The sequence below is a fragment of the Vicia villosa genome, linkage group LG4, assembly GCF_029867415.1.
Source record: "Vicia villosa cultivar HV-30 ecotype Madison, WI linkage group LG4, Vvil1.0, whole genome shotgun sequence".
Lineage (NCBI taxonomy): Eukaryota > Viridiplantae > Streptophyta > Magnoliopsida > Fabales > Fabaceae > Vicia > Vicia villosa.
In genome coordinates this window covers 156615068-156634920 of record NC_081183.1, presented here as the reverse complement: position 1 = coordinate 156634920, position 19853 = coordinate 156615068, and the positions used below count along the sequence as shown (strand labels likewise).

The following is a 19853-nucleotide window of genomic DNA, read 5'->3' as shown; positions in this document are numbered from 1 at the left end:
GAAAAATAAAGAAATGCCAACACTGTTGATATGGTGGTCGCCGTGGCCAAATCGCGGTAGCCATTCCCTCACTTATGTAGAACGTGGAATATCAGACTTTGAGAGTCTGTTAGCCACTTCTCTATATTTTATCCTACTTTTTCTACATAATTCTGTACCACTTCTCAGCCTGTAATACTATATATAGAGCTAGGTTTATTAGTTTTATTTATTTTTGAATACATAGCGAAGCTCTACCGAATTGTAGACGCACTAATTGTACTCTAGGATCAATCTTGCCTTCATACATTCAAGTTTCCATTCCTTTAAATTTGAAAATTTCTTTAGCCACCTCCTATCCTTCTTGGTCACCTCTGGCGAATTTACAAAAATACCCCTTATTTCAAAAGTTCATTTCCGAAAACGTACTTTTATTGGAAAAAAAGTGTTTTCGGAAATGAATCTCCGAAAAGTTAAATATTTTAATGAAAAATATTGACTTCGGAGATGCATCTCCAAAATAAGGTTAATTTTCAGAAAATTGGTGAATTCGGAAGTTCATCTCCGAATTCACCCCCTTGGAGGAATTCGGAAATGAACTTCCGAAATAAGGTCTGAACAGAAGAAAAATAACAAACAAGAACGATTCACTTTATTTAATCGGATGAAGATTACATCGATCGCATTACATAAGATTAAAGTTACATATTGTTAAACACAGGTAGGTGAGGATGAGTCAACATTTTGATAACGTCGGCCCCCGATCTTTGAAGTTTTGCGTCTAACTCGATCGGACCCTTCGAAGAAAATCGGTCGAACGTTGTCCACAAAACCGCTAAATCTTCGTCGTTCTTGATCTCAAAAGGTGTGAATTCAATGCCTCCCTCGTCGTTAAGCGATGGCGAGCGGTACTCGAGCTTGACAACCTTTCGATTTTCGGGATATTGCAATAGCGTGTGGAGCGACGTTATCAACTCCGCAAACGGCGTGTCGCGCGAGAAGCAAAATTGGAACGGCATCGGGTAGCCGGTGGTGAAGTAGACGAATGCTAGGTGGGGGTAGGTTTGTGTCATTTGTGTTTCTAGGTGTGAAGAGGATGAAGAAGAGTGTGTTGTATTTATAGACTTATTGGAGTAATAATGGCCCAACAAACCTTATCTTGCACTCAGTGGATGTTTCGGAAATGAACTTCCGAAAATTGGAGGCTGACTAGTATATTTCAGAAGTTCATTTCCGAATTATGCAGAAACAAACATAAATTTTGCATTTTATTGATTGCTTAGTGTTTTGTGTATAAATTGCAAAAGGAATCAAAATAGACATAAATTAGACAATGATGACATAAAACATACTTATATTATATATGTATTGAGTCGGTCCGATTTTACATGATAAACAACAATACATACAAAAATGGTCATTACAAACAAAAAACGATCCGGAACAAACTAAAATTCACCGAACCAATCGGTGGATCCTAAGTCCAAAATAGGTACGTTCTTCGACCGCTCTCTATTTTGCTCGCGCTCTTGGCTCATCATTTCTTCAAACTCCGCCATTCTCGAAACGAACGGATTCGGCCAAGTCTCCGCCTCATTTGAACGATGTGTCGTCCATTGACAAGAAGTAGCTGGTATAGGACACCCCGGTTTCAAAAACACTTGGACGAAGTGCCGCGATTGTAGATACCCGATGCATATGATGCGGCTCGACGCGTCCAACGACGGTCGACTATGAAGTGGAAAGAAAGTCTCACTTAGTCCAAACCTCGTCAAATCGACACACACCATATCATATGCACTTGCTATTAGATGACCCATCTCGGGGAATGACATCCACTTCGAAACCGGAGCGATACCGGTAAGTGATGGAACAAGTGCATCATGAATTTTCGCAAACTTTTCTTGATTTTCATATACGGGCTCCTTTGTTACCACTACACTTGGACTTCGGTGTCGGTGAATCCGGAAATGATGCATCAACATGTTAAAAGTAGGAAGGAGATCGTTTTGTTGATGTGTCTTCTTGTGTAACATTGGACTTTTTCGGTGCACCTTTCGTTTTAATCGGTTGAGATGGCGGTTTCAAATCGGTGGTCTCCGGAAATACAATTTTTCGCAATTGTTCTTTTATGTGCATTTTCGTGGTGTCATCCGCTTTAGCAAACTTCTCCATTATCACTTCCAACTCGTCGGAGATGGTGATTTTAGAGTCATTTTCTTTCGGCGGGTCAAAATCATCAAAACGAAGTTTCTTCCAATGGTCGGCTACCTCATCCATGCGTATTGGTGAATTCAACTTCTTCTTTTTTGAAAGTATACAAGCACATGGAAGGCAGTATGTATTTCTAATGGTACACCAACATAAAGAACTATCCGGCCCCGTGGTCTCCGACCGCTTCTCTTCATGAAACAAAAAATTCAAACCCGTTCGAGATATGTTGTAAATCAATTAGGAGAATAAAATTTGGCCCTTATACCGGTGTTCCATAACCGTCTTGCTCCGACCGAACGATGTTTGAATTTCATTGTGTTGATTTTCAAGCATTTGGTTCACGGTGTCCCATTCCCGACAAAAATCTCCCTTGCTATCACCCAACCACCTCTTGAAGACCGCATGTGCGGATTCAACTCGGTTAGTCGTGGTGCAACCAAGATGTCTAACTCGATTTGTCCAAGCGCACACGACTTTTTCTCTTACTTTGTCAAGAATGGTGGATTCGACGTAATGACAAAAAGTCTTAATGGAACCACACAAAGACCTAAAGTGTACCAATTTCTCGGTATACACCTCTTCGGAGTATGCATCTAAAATTTCCCTCCATGCCGTCATTATCCTCTCAACCACAACACCGACTTTGATAACTTTACCGTTTTCATCCGGCCTATCTTTTGTCCCAACCGCGGGTTTCAACTTACTTCTCACGTTGCAAGTTATGTGATACCGACAAAGTAACGCGGTCGATGTCGGGAAGACGGTATCAGCCGCATTCATCAAAGCATTGTCCCGGTCGGTCACAATGACTTTAGGCATAAAATTTTGATCAACCAACAAAGACTTGCATATTCCCAAAGCCCATGTAAAGTTTTCTTCTTTTTCACACTCCAAAAAAGCGAACCCGACCGAATAAGTCTTGTCCGTCGAGGTGACACCGACGATCTCTAGAAGAGGAAGCCTATACTTGTTTGTCTTGTACGTCGAATCCATGACAAGAACGGTTGGAAATATGTTGAACAATTTGATACTTTCGGGATGAGTCCAAAAAATATCACGCACCGTAACTTTGTCCTCGGACGTTCGGAAGCTTGACACATATTTGTTATCGCCTAATAGTTTCAAAAGTTGTTGCATTTCCGACCGAGGGCCCATTTTCAAAACTTTGAGATTGTGTCGTTCATTGTAAACTTGCTTGATATTTGAAACGCTATCCGGTTTTTTACGCTTCAAATCGGCAAGTATGTTGCGAGGCGCCACTTTGACTATCGTTAAATCCGAAATCACATTCTTCTCTTCGCGGGACAAACGACACGCCATTGGATGTCCGTGTAACTTGGAATCCAAGGCATGATTATGAATTCCATAAATCACGGTTAGACGCCACAAATCATCAACCTTCCGAGTCGCCCGCAACTTAAACGGACACCCGCACTTTCTCGATCCCGTGTCTTCGTGTTTTAGCACCTGGTTTGATTGTGCATAACTCCCACCCCGTTCGCAATTCAAAACAACGAAAACTTTCCGCCTACTATTTCCATTGTCGGACCTTAAAATTCCAATTCCAAATCCAACTTTACTAGCTTCGTTCCGAACCCAATCAATCAAATGCTCGCGACTACCGAAGCTCTGATCATTGGTAAATTGTTTCCGAACATCAACCGCATTGATCATAGCTCGATCGTCGATAACCGAATCGTTTTTAACGTTGACAACTTCCGGAACTACTGCGTCATCGTCTTGCACAATGTTGTCCGGATGCACCATACCTAACATATGCCAAAATTAGCAAAATTGGCCAAAACTGTTTTTTTTAACTGCCAGGGCATATTTCTGAAGTTCATTTCCGAAATTTGTTAGGTAATATATTTCGGAAATGAACTTCCGAACCATCGCAAGTTTCAGCAGAAAATTCATCAATCAATGTAGTGAATTAGGGGATGAAATGGGAGATGTTTACCTCAAATTGTAGCTTTCTATGCTCCTTTTAACGTGATCAACAGTTTGAAACTTGATTTTGAGACGAAAAATGGATGGAGATTGATTGAGTTTTGGAGAGGGTTTGGAGAAGTTTTGGAGAAAAAATGATGAAATAGTGAAGGAGGGAAAATTGTATATGCAGGAATATTTTCGGAAATGAACTTCCGAAATATTCACGGTTTTGAATTTTTTTTGACTTCGGAAATGCATCTCCGAAAACACCACTTTTTTGGTGTTTTCGGAGATTCATTTCCGAAAATTATGAAAATTCAAAAAAAAAATAACTTCGGAGATGCATCTCCGAAACAGGGGTAATTGGGGGATTTCGCTGGGGGTGACCCCCATTGGGAGGTGGGTAAAGAAAAATTCTTAAATTTTGCTTTCAGGATCCGTTTTTATATGCTTTACATTAATTATTGTATGCTCATAATCTCTATCACCATGTTAATTTCCATCTTAGTATGCATATTAGGTATGTCTCTAATTAAAAGTATGTCCGGCTAAATAGGCTAGAGTCCGGTATGTGAGGACCATCGTTTTGACGAGACTAGGTAATTATGTTGGCTTGGTTAATATTAGTAAATTATGTTTTGGTCATTGTTTTTAGATTTAATTTAGATAAACTTTCCACGAGAGTGAGAGTTTACTTAATACGATTTCGTCACGAGAGTGAGAAATCAATTAAGGTTCGAACCAGCGCTGCGAGAGCTTGGGGATTGAACTAGATAGTAAAAAATAGGCATCAATCCTAAACAGGGAGAGCGTGCTTTAGGTATCGATTAAAACTTATTTAGTTTTCAAAATGCATTCCTTGATTAGAATGGGTGAGTGAGAGAAAAATCCCATGGTTAGAGAACGTGACTTAATTCAATACCACGAGAGTGCGAGGTTTAGTCTTTAAATTGATATTTTCTACTAAACAGCCTTTTCATTTCAGTTTAAGTCAACAAGTTACGGAGTCCCTGAGGCACATAGAATACATATTCCAGTCTCTTTTCAATCTTATGTTTTCTTAATAATTCTATTTCAAGTTTCAATTATGTTTACCCATAAATATTTTTTGCCTTAGCTAAACTTAGTAACAATCGATACTATTAGTTTATTATTAGTCCTTGTGGGTTCAATATCTTTTAAAACTACGCGATAGACTGTGCACTTGCAGTTAGTGAATTTGATTGACTCTGAAAGCCGCGATCATCAAGAGTGACAAAAATATCCTCTTGTTAATTGAAAGATCGCAAGGAGTAGATTGTTACACTTAAGTTTACATTTTGTCTTCATTTGTGTTTAGAAATGTTAACTATAGGAACTTGTGTTATTGTATTTCTTTTGCTCACCATGAGCTAAACCTCTTTATGTTGAACAATGTGAATTTTAAATGAACAATAGTATTTTGTGTTAAATGGGGTGATTTGAAGTGATGCATTTTACTTTGTGCAATAATGATACATATATGTTTCAATAATCGATCAAACTTATAAGTAGGTAAAAGTTGGTTGATGATTAAGAGATCTATTAACTAATGGAACTCATAGTATATATGGTTTAAAATAGTAGGATAAACATATTCGCTAGGTTAGTCAGTTTCAAAAGCTAAACAAGATGTGTTTTAATGTTATTGAGAAACCTCGAGAGTTGTTTGCCTAAATTAATGCATATGTTTTGATGTTGTAAATATACGCGACTAGATCATTTTCTGTTCATATATCACGAAAAATCTCATCAACACACACACAAGATATGAAATTCATTGAATGGATCATTTCCCAACATAACTCTCACTAGTAATCTAACTTTTTTACTTATATTTATTGCTACTCAACCTGAATATGTGAAAACCAACTATTATTATTACATTTTTGCTTATGGCTATTCACAAACTTTTACATTGAGAATTAACTTAAACTATTACAATCTCTGTGGGATCGATAATCTTACTTTTACATCTCTTGCTACTATTAGATTGTGTAAAAAAATCAAAGTCTGACTTGTTAAGAAAATCAAAGTCTGAGTCTGAATTGTAGCCTGTCAAAGGTTTATTTTTGGGTTTGAGTATGACCTTTTAGAAGACTGGGTCGACCTAATAGCTTTCTTAAATGTCTGGATCTATGTGCTAGCATGTACGAAGTTGATGATCTTGGCGTTGATGACCTTCTTAGTGTTTTGATGATGGCAACACTTATGCTTGTTGAAGTCGGTGGTAATATCTTTCCAAATCTTGGATAATGGTGATTAACTTGAATATTTCTCAAGCCTCGTCAATTAGATAATTCAAGGTTCTAGTGAAGTTCTTATTAATCGACATGTCTTGCAAAGGAACTTGAAAGCTTTAGATTTGTGAAAGAGATGAAGTGTGAAAGCTTGTCTGATCGTGTCAGTCTGAATGATAGAGTCTTATGAAAGTATCAAAGCAACTCTTAAGATACTTAGGCAACTCACACACACACACACACACACACACACACCTAAAATACTTTTAAGGCTTCTCTTTACTTGACAAAACTAAAAATATTTGTAAGGCCTATCCAACTGATTAAGGGGATGCCTGCTTAATTAGAATAACTTTTTCATCTATCTAATTAATTAGGTCCTGAACCAAATCGATTAGATGATACCTAAATGAGTCTATAATTGATTGTAAAATCTCTTAATGATTCATAATGGCTATAAATCAAAACCTTCTGTTTTGGGCCACAATAATCGATTATTTGAAGTACGTAATCAATTAAACCTATGACCTAATTAATTATGTGAGTAATTGAGCCATGAGTTATTTTCTTTTTGAGTCAAATTTTCTCCTATATAAAGGATGACTCTCCTCACTCCATTTCACACCAGAATTAGGAGTTTTCCTAATTATTTAAAACTTCTCTCTCTCTCTCTCTCTCTCTCTCTCTCTCTCTCTCTCTTTAAATATTTTCTATTTACAAAATTTACCTTAGTGCCTTGTGAGTGAAAACTACTTGTGAGGAAAGAGTTGTACTCGTGTCGTGCCACTGTTATTCTTTTCAAGAGTGGGATACTCTTGAAGATCCGAGTTTGGTTCTTGAGATCAACCAATTTGAAAATCTCTATTCGGTTATAGAAGTAAGCCTATAAAAGTTTTGTTTGGTTACTAAGATTAGTCAGTGAAATCTCTACTCGGTTCATGAGCTCAACATGTGGAAAAGCTCTCTTTTTGTTGGGAAAATAAGTCTATGTTAAATATCATGATTCACTTGGATCAAAGGTTCGTGGACATAACTTGTAAAAGTCCAATATTATAGTCAAATCTCAAGAAGATCTCTTCAGGACATGAAAAGGGAAATGCTCAACCGAACCTGGATAACTCTATGGCGCCATCTCTTTAATCCTTATCTTTTAATTTCTTATATTTACTTATTTATTTTATTTTCCACTTCTTTTTATTCTGATCTTAAAATACTAACATAATTTACAACTTATGTATTCAAACTTCTAAATTAATTGTAAATTTTGAATATCATAATTCACCCTCCTCTTGTGCTTGAAGTTACTTGTCCAACTAGTGGCCCCAAAGCCTAACTACTATTAGAGACTAATCGTCCTAGAAGGAAAATTGACTTCTAGCTATTTAATAAACAACCTCCATCCTTTAATGGAGAAATGTATAGTTTGTGGAAAGATAAAACGATGTTTTACATAGAAGGGGTGGATCGTGGTATTTAGAAGACTGTGAAGGAATGAAGGTCCATATGATCCTACGCACGAAGTTAATGGTAATATAGTAAACAAACCCGATAAAGAGTGGACCAAAGATGATAAAGAAAATGTGAAATGCAGTTTGAAGGCAAAAATTCTCATCACTACGACTCTCGATCTTTATGATTTTTTTTATAATTTTATCATTGCGAGACTAAAAAATAAATGTAGGACATTCTCCAAATCACCCATGAGGTAATGAGGGTAAGATTGGTCACATTAACTCACGAGTATAAACTTTTCAAAATGAAACCTGGAGAGAATATAAATCATATGCAAACACGATTTTCCCACATTGTGAGTCATGAGAACTTTGGGAAAAAATATTTCAAATGAGAAATTGGTTGTGAAAATTCTTAGATGTCTAAATTGGAGCTGGAAACCTAAAGTCACTGAGATTTGTGAATCTAGGTGTGGTGTCGTTTTTTTTACCTCCCCGTTTCACTTGGGAGGACGACACGCTAGACCCTTCACACGGAATTTGGAAGGAGAATGCGCCCGTGGCGGGATGAATTTTATTTCAGTTCTTCCTACGATATCACACGAACTTTTTAATTATCCTACGAGTAGGAAAGGGGAAAAAGATCTCAAATAAACCCTAGGAGTTTGCTAAGTGTGGGGATTCACCTAGACTAGAAATTCCGGAGTCCGGGAGGTCGGTTATACATAGGGAAGAGTTTAAGCACCCTACATATCCGTAGTACTCTACGGGAACCTTCTCTGTGTCTATGTGTTTGTGTTTGTTGCTTATTGATTGGGAAAGTTTCTCCTTTGTGTTAGGAGAAGGAATTGAATTTTTAAAAGAAAGACAGACAGGCTATTTTTGGTTTTTTATTAGCTCGCTGAGATTCCTTGTGAACCTCATGCCTACATATCCCTAATGGAAGTCAAAGCATTTTGTAGTTCGGAGAACTAATTAGGGAAATTAATATTTCTAGGTGCCTTGCTCAAAGCTCAAGGTTGAAGCTTGAATTAAATCTCTGTTTAGAGTAAAGAGGCATGAAATCATCTTTACAGAGAGGTATTTCTACTATTCCACCACAAACATTTTTAAAGTGACAGAAAAGCTAAAATTGTTTCATTAAGAGAGGGAGCCTACTTGGTTGATCAAGTATGACAGCCACATGCCTCTTGAATTAAAGATTCTCGACCAAATTAGGGAAAGTTGTACAAGTCTGGGTGTGTTTGCCTCAGAGCATGCCTTTCACGAGTCCTAAATGGGAGAATATTTGAAATGATTGTTTGTTTGAAATGATTATTTGTTTTAAATGATTGTTTGTTTGTGGTGAGATAGGAGAAATACCTACCTATGAAGATGAGCTATATCTATCTATTGTTTGAAAGATTTGATTTTTAGCTGGCTTCCATGAGGCCCAAGCTTGAGGCTTTTTAATTGATTAATTATTTTATTGACTCTGGGATATGACTCCACTGGGGATTGACTAAAAAATTTTGTGTTCTGTACAAAGCCCAGAATTGAGGTTGACTCTAGTTGGAGAGTGTTTATTTTGATGGATTTTATTTGGTGTTCTGTACAAAGCCCAAAATTGTGGCTGACTCTTTTATTGGGGAACATATTATCTATTTGCCGCCTTGTATGAAGCCCAAGGTTATGGCTGACTCTCTAGGGGAGACACTATTTTCTGCCTTGTACGAAGCCCAAGGTTGTGGCGGACTCTGGATAGGGGAATTCCTATGAACAGGGTTTTGACTTTAAAAGGAGTATGTGCCTTGTACAAAGCCCAAGGTTGAGGCTGACTTTTAAAGGAAGATCTACCAGTGTGGGATCTTTGACTCAGAGGGGATTTTGACTCTTTTAAGGATTATCCTATTGTTTAGGAGTGTGGGATCTTTGACTCAGAGGGGATTTTGACTCTTTTGAGGATTATCCTATTGTTTAGGACCTGAAGGTTGTCCCTACCGAAGATTGTGCTTTTGTTAAACAGGAATTGATGAATGAAAGATCCAGGTTTAAAGATTGACTCTACTGGTATTTTGTTTGAGTGGTTGACCTAAAGTAGACTCTACAGGGGAATTTGTTTTTTACTGATTGAGACTGGTGAGATTATCTTTTTAAGAATTTTTGGAAGCTAACCCTTTCCAGGGAATTATGACTCTAGAGGACTGATTTTGGAGGCTAACCCTTTCCAGGGGTTTTAATCTGCTGGAGAGTTTGTCTTTTGAAAGAATGAATGGAGGCTGACCCTTTCCAGGGGTTTTTGGCCGAATAATTGCTATTTGAGACTTCTTGTTTAAAGCCCAAGATTAAGGCTGACACTGACTGAGGATAGACAGATAGGGAACCTAGACTCTGCTAAGGAAAGTTAATGAAGATAAGGGTGACAGAGACTGTCCATGTCTCTCATTCCTAAAGGTGTGCTCAATACTGAGATTGAGGCATTCTTAGCTTGTTTAAAGTCTGGTTTTAAGAATGGAAGAAACTCACCAGGGTAGGCTAAGAGGTGACTAAAGACCTGTTCCTATGTTTATAAGAAACCTGATGGGTCCTTGTATACAAGCTCAAGAGGAAGCTGGGAATGCTTTTAAGAAGCCTGTGTCTACTTGTACAAAGCCCAAGAGAAGGCTAATCGAGGGTCCTTGTTATAGCACAAGAGAAAGCTATGTGGTTTTGAACTTATTTTGGCTCTAAGCAAATGGGTAAGAGGTTTCACCGAGAATAATTCCTCTTGGGTGTATGTGTCCTAGTTTGGGTTCTAAGGCTTTTTTCAAGATGTTTCCCCGGGAATAATTCATCTTGAGGGTTTGAACTAAAGATCTCTAATTAGGAAAGAGCCTTCACCGGGAAGACATTCTCAATCCTAGGCCATAGTCCTATAATATATATATAGTTTATCTGTCCTAAGGTTTTACTCAGACGTAGTTCTAAACAATATATATACAGTTTATATTTGACAGTAATTTAAATGAAGACTGTAAATTGAAAGCTTGTAAAGCATAACCTGGATGGAGTGGAGGCCTTTGAAGAAGTATATACAAAGCCTCACCAGCAATTTTGTTTATTGATAACAGTTGAATATTTATGATAAAACAGTTAAAGGTTTTTGAAAACAGAAGAAGTGAGGATGGACATAGGTCACATAGGTATCTGAAGAGTTTCACCGGGAATAATGCCCTTCAAATACCAGAAGAATGTTTTGAAAACAGAGGGAAGATTTTGTAAATACAGTTTTTGAAAATTGACAAAAGTCAACTTAATTATGATAAAGGCAAAGCCCTCACCTAATTAAGACCTAAATGATTAGGGTTTTATCACAAAAATAGGTGCAAGAGATTAAGTTTTGAAAATCAAATGAAAACTATATTTTTTAAAGTATTGAAACATACTTAAAACATATGATTTTAAACCTAATTAAAATATATTGAAATAATATATATTTTTTTGTGATTTTTTTGGATATTCTTAAAATAGATATATTAAATAAGAAATGTGTGAAAAATCAAGTGAAAATGATTTAATTTGATAGGTGAATTAATTAGTTGAAGTTGTGAAAAAATTGAATGAGAAAAGAGCTAAAAAATAGGTTTTGTCTCCTAAAGGGCTTGAACTCACGCCCTCTAGGTTGCCAGCTAAAACACTTACAATCTGGACCAGGCGCGCAACTAGTTATGTGAATACCTCCAAGTCATTATATTTCAAAACAAGTTCATAAATGAGTGAAAAAAAATAAAGTGAAACAAAAGGTCTGAGGGGGGATCGAACCCCAGACCTAAGGCATGGCAAGAGTTTGGACGCACGCTGTAACCATTGGGACACTACGATGAATTCGTAAATGACACACCCATCATTCAAAATAAAATAAACTCAATCCTGGGAAATTTGAAAAATGGCGCCACCATCTTCATCTTCAACCTCAAGCTTTAGATTTTTTGAATTTGCTATCTCCTTCGTTTCTCAACCAAACTTAATGATGTAAACATGGATTTTGCTCGTTTTTGAACAAGGATCATGATGGTATCCTTTGATTTTATTTATTTTCAGTATAATTCAAAATTCACACGCATGAACACTAAGAACCCTAAAACTGAATTTTAACATGAAATACTATATATGCATGATATGATGAAATTGATTGAGGGTTAATGATCCTCTCAGGTGCAGAAACTTGTTGGTATAACAAGTTTTGATTTATGAAATAGGAATCATAGAGTTTGAAGTTTATGAAACTTACCTCTAAAATGAAGATCGAGCTCTGATCAAAGGGTGCTACAGAGTTGTTGTAACGATCCCAAAAGCTTCAGTGATACCCCAGGAAGGTGTTGAGATGCTTAGTTTGGGTTAGAACTCCCCAGAACTTCTTGCTCGACCCCAACTGATATGGCTCCAAGTGAGAGGTGAAGATGATGATCCTCCACGTATAGAGGTGTTCCAGGTGTTTGGATCACCTCTAAATACCTCCTTTGATGTGTTTGAATACTTACTTTCAAAGGAAGAGCTTTGGTTTGAAGAATCCGAGTCTTCTTGCCAAAGGACCTTTGAAAAACCTAAGTATGGAGAGATAAGAGAGAAAGCAAGATTTTTGTTGCTTTGGTGTGCTTTGATACTGAGGTATGCCCTTGTATTTATAAGCAAAAGGCTCAGAGCAATTGGAGATAGTAAGCTTGCTTAATAAAGTCACTTTGGTTTCTTGGCCATGAAGGAATTCAAGGAATCTCCAAGATGCAATGATGGTGTTTTCGAGATAGCTCCCCATCCATTGATCTTTTCTGATCTTAGGGGACAGACATGAAGTGTAGATCTCCCTAATTGGCTTAGAAAAGATTCCAATTGATGAATCACCATTTGCCATAAATTCCTAAATGTAATGATTACTTAATCACATGGCTTTGATTTTTGGATGTTTTGGAATCTTGATGCAAATGATTCAGATGATTCTCTCCAATCTCTTCTAATATATTTGAATTGTATATGCACCATTTAGTATAGGTCCTTGCACGAAAATGACCAAAACCAAAATTGGTTATGCCTTGAAACTTCACTCCATGGGCCTAACTTTGGACAAGCATAACTCCTAGCTCAAAATGAATTTGGAGAAGGTTGAACACAATTTGTAAAGATCTTGGCATGTACTTCAATCCATTAGTTTGGAGTTTCTTCAAAATCATTTGGTAAATTCGTGAAAAAGTCCCATAAACTTTGAAGAAAACTAGGGTTTCTTTGCTAGTTTTGTGAAGGCAGTCACTTTGAAGCTCCATAACTCTTCAATGGTTGATTTCTAGCAAAAAAATCATATGTGACAAAGTTGTTCATTGGATCCAAATCTACTACATTGATGTTGGAAGTTTTTTTCAGTTTGTACTTGAAATTTTGAGATATTGCCTTCCAAAGTTTTGAAAAAAAGACCTTTAAACACTTAGAAAAATTTCTAAGTATAAAAAGTCAATTTTTGACCTTTTTGATTCTTGATTTTCTTTGGTCAAATGACTTCAATAATCATATATTGATGATATTGATCCTTAAAAATTATGTCTTGACTCAAAACCTTAAAAGTCAAAGGTGATCTTGTACAGTTGACTTTTTTCCAAATGAAGTGAAATCTTGGACTTTGGTAATGAATCAAGTTCTTCTCCTCAAATGAGTTATATGAATGGATTATATTAAGGTAATAAAAGCTCTTGAGTCATATTTTGAGTTGTGGACCCATGTCCTGATTAAAAGTCAACTGTCCAAGTGAATTAGGTCAAAAACCCTAATGGTCGACCAGATGAAATTAATGACTGTAGATCTTGAATTGAGGTACAATGCTTAGTGGATATTGTTATATGGATTATTTGAATATGATTGAATCCTTTGAGTGATGTTGTGGAGCCTTTTAGGATTTCCCAAATGTGGTCCCTGATTGCAGTCCTTGATGGGCCCAAAACCCTAGATTAGTGAACTAAGCAAGCCTGAGTCTTGATGACTGGTGTCTAATCAATCATAGATAAATGAATGAATCATTTGAGCCATGTGATTGCATTAGAGGTTATTCTCTTGTTGATTGATCCTTTGCCAGAGCTCTTTTATCTTTGAACATCCTCGATTAAGTATCAGATGAATAGGTGACTGCTCTGAATACCTATCTTGAATTTGATGAGATGTTTGGAGGTATGACATCTCAAGGGGGGTCAAAATTAGGGTATGACACTAGGAATTTAGCAACCATAAACATGCACATTCTTTTTGGTAAATTGCAGAAACATGAGATAGACTTTTTTCCCCTACAAGGGTAGGGTTTTTACCGAGTCTCTCTCGATGTTTTTTTAAATTAAAAACTACAAGGTACATGGAGCGATTTAGCCCAAGACCTCCACTAGAGGCGATTTAACCCAAGACCTCCACTAGGAGCGATTTAACCCAAGACCTCCACGGGAGACGAGTACCTTCCCTCCCTCCGAAGATATACTTCAGCATTAGGAGAGAAACATGAAGGAGAAGGATATGAGAATCCTAGCTTGAATGGCGAGTACCTTCCCGCCTTCTGAGGATATACTTCAGCGTTTGTAGAGGAACTGAAAGGACAAGGATATACTTCTCACCCCTCAAAATTATAATCTCGCTTTTGGAGGAAAACATGGAGAATTAAAGGGATCCTAACCCGCCTAGGGAGTACCTTTGCATCCCACCAAAGCCAAAATTAGACAAAGACCAAAGGACTTCAAAGACATCAAAGTAATTTTAGCCAATTAAACGAATGATCAACATAATATTAAAAAAGCAATCCTAATACGAGAAACACTTACAAATTTCTCTGCAACCTCTTCCGACTCGCATCAGTATAATTATCAATATTGTTCCTCAAGAAAAAATACAGACAAATGTTTGTAAAAGAAAGAACTATTTTTTTTATTTTTCAAAAAGATAATTATAATATACAAGTAAACAAAATACGTATTTTATTGTAATTAACGATTGTCGTTATTTAAGGTACAACATTCTTATTTTTAAATATCAAAATTTCTTTTTTTTCTTATGACTTACTACTAACAAATAGGGGTGAAAATAGACTAGGCTAGGCTAGACTTTATAAGGCCTGGGCCTGGCCTACGATAAACTTGAAAGGTCTAAGCCTGGCATGTGGCCTATAATATGCTCTCTTTTTTAGCCTGGTCTGACATTTTTAAAAGTCTGGTCTGACCTAAAAGCCTATTTAAAGGCCTATTTTTTATTATGGTTTTCAATTAATCCATATTATTTAAGACACCATATAAGTCGTCCTATACATGCATATATAGGCGGCCTATTTAGCCTTTGTTCTAATATATATGCATATATAGACTTGTCTATTTAGCCTTTTTTTTCTAATATACATGTAAATATAGGCCGGTCTATTTGGCCTATTTTTAATATACATAAAAATATAGACCGACCTATAAGACTTCATAGGCTTTTTAAATAGCCTAAGTCTGACTTATTTTATTAAATAGGCTTTTAAAAAAGCCTAAGTCTGACCTTTTTGTTAACTAAGTCTGACCTAGCTTGACCTTATATAGGCTAGCCCGTAGGACCCTGTAGGCCGGTCTGGTCTATTCTCACCCCTACTAACAAAGTATTTATTTTATTTTAATTATCAATCGCCCCAGCTGTAACTTTAAACACAAGTCTATTATTAATATATAAAAGTAATAGTACTTGGAAATTCCAGTAAAAGCCTTCTGATAAATGAACTGAAACTTTTCTTATTCCACGGGTATAAAAGTCTTTTGTCAAAATAACACAATAATATTGATTTGGTATTTAATGCTGCTGATGTGGAAGACTCTAATTTTTTGTTGATTATTTATTTTTCGTAATTCATTATTTTTTTCTTCAAATTCAAATCTACACGTTAAATAGTTAAACCCTAAAAGTTATTTCATCATTGAATGGATAGGTTTTCTATGCGTTTGAAAAAAATCAATTCCTCCACTACCCAAAAAATCAATTACTTGTACCCTTTCAATTTTCTATGGGTTTCAAACTTTTAATTCTCATGGTATATATCACCACCAACAATGGCATACCAGTATTCACTTTCTCTTTTACAGGTTTGAAGCTTCTTCTCCATTTTTGTTTTCTATTAATATGTACGATTTGGTATTTGCCAAGTGAAATCTGTTTTCTTCTTGCAGCTATTTAAGCATTCCCATGGCTCGCCCTATCGATTCTGTGAAGGACATCAATGAGTCGAAGGATTTGTGGAAGATTGCAGTTAGTTGTAAGCATATATGGTCTGTAACAAGTTCTTCAAACAAAGAACACATAGAAATGGTTTTAGTTGATTCGAAGGTGGTATTTTGTTCCCAAATTCTATTGTTTTTGTCTTACACACTGTGTTCTGCCTTATTACTAACAAATATTATTTCTGTTTTTTTTAAGCGTGATATGATTCAAGCGATTGACCCTACTTATTTGGTTTCCAAATTCAAGTCTGAACTATCAACGGGAAGTTCTTATATCATGCAGAATTTCAAAGTTTCGAAAAATGACTTCTCTTTTAAGTCGACGAATCATTCTTACAAATTGGTTTTATGTGGATCAACTTCTGTTAAGAAAACAGACCTTCATGACATTCCTGCTTATTACCTTAACCTTCTTAGATTGGATGCCATAGTTGAAGGAAGGTTTCAGTCTAATGTTTTGGTTGGTAAGTTAATTGTATTCTTTGTGATAGATTACTAAATTTTATGTAATATTATTTATTCCCTGATAATTTTTTGTTTTTTAGATATCCTTGGAGGTATTACTGAGATTTCTCAATCTCAAATAAATTGTGACAACAACAAGAACAGAGTTGTTTTTACAATTGTTGATACCAGGTACGCTAAGTTTTATTGACTGGTTACAATTATTTAATCGCAGTTTATTTGTCTGTATACACAAATTGAATATTATGAACATCCAAGTAACTATTTCGTTTTATTTTCGTCAGCAAATCTGTTGTACAGTGTACGCTTTGGGGTCAACTCGCGGTACAACTTTATGAATATTCTAAAAATTATAAGGAAGATTCCAATATTGTGATTGTATTAATCAATGAAAGGGTTAAAGAGGCTCAAGGTATTTCTGTAATTAAATTTAACTACAATTTATGTCTTCCTTGATAATAATATTTTGTTTTGATTTCCTTTCTTCCCTGTGTTATGTATGAATTTGCAGGAGGTTATCCCGTCAGTGTTTCCAACACGTGGAACAGAACGAAGTTGTTAATTAATGACCTTCGTTTTGATGAAGTTAAGAAACTAAAAGAAAGGTAATCTTCCTTTCAATCATGTTCCTGTAAATTTAGGACTTGTGCATTCTGTTTTCTTTATATCCTGATGTAAACATTTTACGTTTTTACATATTACAATCTTGGAAATGATTTATCACTATTATCAACGTCAAGTCTGCAAGTTGAAGCAACACAAAACTCATATTATTCTGACTTTGACAAATTTCTTTGGAAAGCTGAAATAATGAGTCTCTCTGAGATGGCAAACCTGCAACATGTAAGAAATTATGATTACATGTTTTTTCATTAATCTTGTGTGACAATAATTGAAATTTCCTTTTTTGGATAACTCTGTAGGAAATAATCTGTGTGACTGTTGCAACTCTTGATAAGTTTGAAGTTGGCCAAACGGGATGGTTTTATGATGGATGTGTTGAATGCACCCGGAGTGTGGCTCTAAAGGATGGAAAGCTCCAGTGTTATGCAAAACATGTAAGCTCAGAGCCTGTGCCAAGGTATTATTTATATCATTTTGTTGTTGCCAATTGTTATTATGTATAGTTATAATACATAATTTTAGGTGTGCGTGCTCCTGATTGAGATTAAATGTTTTAGGTATAAGCTTGAAGTGTTGGCTGTTGATGGTAATTCCAAGGCGAAGTTCATCTTTTGGGACACCGATTGTGTGAAGTTAATTGGAAAGTCTGCTCTTCAAATGAAAATGGATTTGATAGAGGTTGGTAATGTGATATAATTTGATGTAATGTATGTATGTAAGTCTGTATTATTGGTGTATAATTGTTTCTATTGATATAGGCTGGTGATTACGATCCACTCGAATTCCCTTACGAACTTAATTCAATACTGAAAAAGGAGTATGCAATTAGAGCTATATTTCAGCCTAAAAATTCCCGACTTTCTGTCATGGGCTTCAAAACTGATGAAGATTTCCGTAAGAAAAAAATTAAGGACAGTTTCAAAGGCGAGGAGGTAACCATATTAAACTTCTTTTTATTCCTATACAATATTCTTAAAATGTACTAACATTAGATTGTCTTTGCAGCATACTTCAAAACTTGAAACACCTTATCCTTTGTCCCAAGATGATATAATCAGTTGTTCTGTAAGTATTTTGTTAATTCTTAATGTTTTTGATAAAAAGTTTTAAAACTGTACCATGTTTTAAGAGCATTTTTTTCTGTTTTCCAATTTCATGTCAGGAACTTGTATCTGCATCTGGAGATTATGATCCTTCAAGTGGAAATTCTGGGTTGACTCCGTCTAAGAGGTCTTCAACTGATGTGGTGGAAGATGTTGACAATGTCCAACAATCCTCAACCAAGTTGAAGCCCATGACAGATGTTAAAAAGGAGAAGTAGTTGGCTTCAGTTTTTTTAAGTCATTAGGGATTATCCATGAACTTTTGAACACAACTATCTATTATTGAATTCACTACTGGATGTTATTTTATCTGGATCATGTACTAAATATTTCATGATATTTTAGTTTTTAGTTTCATGAACTTCATTCTCTGAATTACTTTTGCTTCTATGCTATTTACTATTGATTCTGATTTGTGCATCAGTACTTTAATACAGTTTACAAATGAAATGAAAATTGATAACCAACTTTGATGCTATTGTTATCTAAAGTTAATTCATGAAATCATCACTATCTAAATAGCAATGATGAAAATATGTTTTGGTATAAACATATCTCTAAAAATCTCTCGAAAAAAGTATAGGAAAAGGTTTTTTAAACAACTCTCAATCTTCTATAACATACAACATGGATATATGTTTTGCTAAACATATTTTTCGAAAAAACTAAGCTAATGATAATATAAGCTACTGCCACAGTATTAGAGATGCTTCTTAGAGAACATGTATTAGAATTATCACATTCATATAAAGTGTACATATTATTTTATTTTATTTATTGGATGTTTTTATTTGTTAGATGGAAATAATATTCATGTATTTTATACTTGCAGGATATAGATAAAAATTAAGAGACAAGAAAGATTTGCCTTTAGTGCATTTGATACCTCTCATCATTCAAATTTTCTTAGTATAGTAATTCATTTAAAATGCACCTAAGTAACTAATGATAGCACTAAAGTGGAGTATCAGTTGACATGAGTGTTCCGTAATCTTAAAACTCTGTCAAATGTAATAAATCATAAAGCTTATTAACATGTGTAGCAATTTTATGTGTTTTTTATTTGAGTATTATATATTGATATCAAATTTTAGGATGATAACATGTGAATTTGGTTGAGATTTATGTTTAATTGGCATACTGATTTAACATTTTGTATACTGATATAACAGATTTAAGCATATATTTGAAGAGAACATTGTCGACTAACCTATTTTATTAACCTTTAAAATTTATAACTCTTAAAGTTATGGATAATTCTATAAGAAAACATAAAGATATAGATTAGAATTGTGCATGACAATTGGCTTGAAATTTTTTATAGGAAGCTAATAAACCTCCTGACAGGAAGATAATAACTCATTCTGCTACATGAAGCTAACAAACCTTCTGGCATTTGGTTTGAAATTATTATTAGCTTATATTATTATTGACCAATCTCAAATAAACCTGTTGTAACAAACCTACTGCCAGTTTTCCACTAAAAAATTTAACTACTAACTTGATCAATCTATTCTATGCTTTAAGTTACAGACTAATTATTAGAAAAAAATTTGTTATTTGTTTGATTTCAATCTTCATCATTCTAATATCAAAACCATAAAGCTT

General features: G+C 35.3%; 2 protein-coding genes across 2 annotated transcripts; both read left to right on the top strand.

Moving 5' to 3' along the window:
- The first annotated feature begins 15885 nt into the window (after positions 1 to 15885).
- On the top strand, positions 15886 to 17127 carry LOC131598158 (uncharacterized). The gene is made up of 5 exons (XM_058870787.1): positions 15886 to 15896; positions 16003 to 16162; positions 16250 to 16513; positions 16819 to 16930; positions 17030 to 17127. The coding sequence occupies exons 1-5, from the start codon at positions 15886 to 15888 to the stop codon at positions 17125 to 17127; spliced, it is 645 nt and encodes a 214-aa protein (XP_058726770.1).
- A 116-nt stretch (positions 17128 to 17243) lies between these two features.
- LOC131598157 (uncharacterized) lies at positions 17244 to 18463 on the top strand. Its single transcript, XM_058870786.1, has 6 exons — positions 17244 to 17361; positions 17442 to 17599; positions 17700 to 17820; positions 17901 to 18074; positions 18148 to 18207; positions 18305 to 18463. The coding sequence occupies exons 1-6, from the start codon at positions 17329 to 17331 to the stop codon at positions 18461 to 18463; spliced, it is 705 nt and encodes a 234-aa protein (XP_058726769.1). The 5' UTR covers positions 17244 to 17328.
- The last annotated feature ends 1390 nt before the right edge of the window (positions 18464 to 19853 follow it).

What these genes read in the sequence shown, in the direction of transcription:
- LOC131598158 (XM_058870787.1), top strand. An exon ending in TTTTAGTTGATTCGAAGGTG is followed by an intron (nt 16,163 to 16,249) that starts GTATTTTGTTCC and finishes GTTTTTTTTAAG; the next exon opens with CGTGATATGATTCAAGCGAT. An exon ending in AAGGGTTAAAGAGGCTCAAG is followed by an intron (nt 16,931 to 17,029) that starts GTATTTCTGTAA and finishes ATGAATTTGCAG; the next exon opens with GAGGTTATCCCGTCAGTGTT.
- LOC131598157 (XM_058870786.1), top strand. Translation starts at nt 17,329, where the DNA reads ATGAGTCTCTCTGAGATGGCAAACCTGCAACAT. An exon ending in TGAAAATGGATTTGATAGAG is followed by an intron (nt 17,821 to 17,900) that starts GTTGGTAATGTG and finishes CTATTGATATAG; the next exon opens with GCTGGTGATTACGATCCACT. An exon ending in ACAGTTTCAAAGGCGAGGAG is followed by an intron (nt 18,075 to 18,147) that starts GTAACCATATTA and finishes TTGTCTTTGCAG; the next exon opens with CATACTTCAAAACTTGAAAC.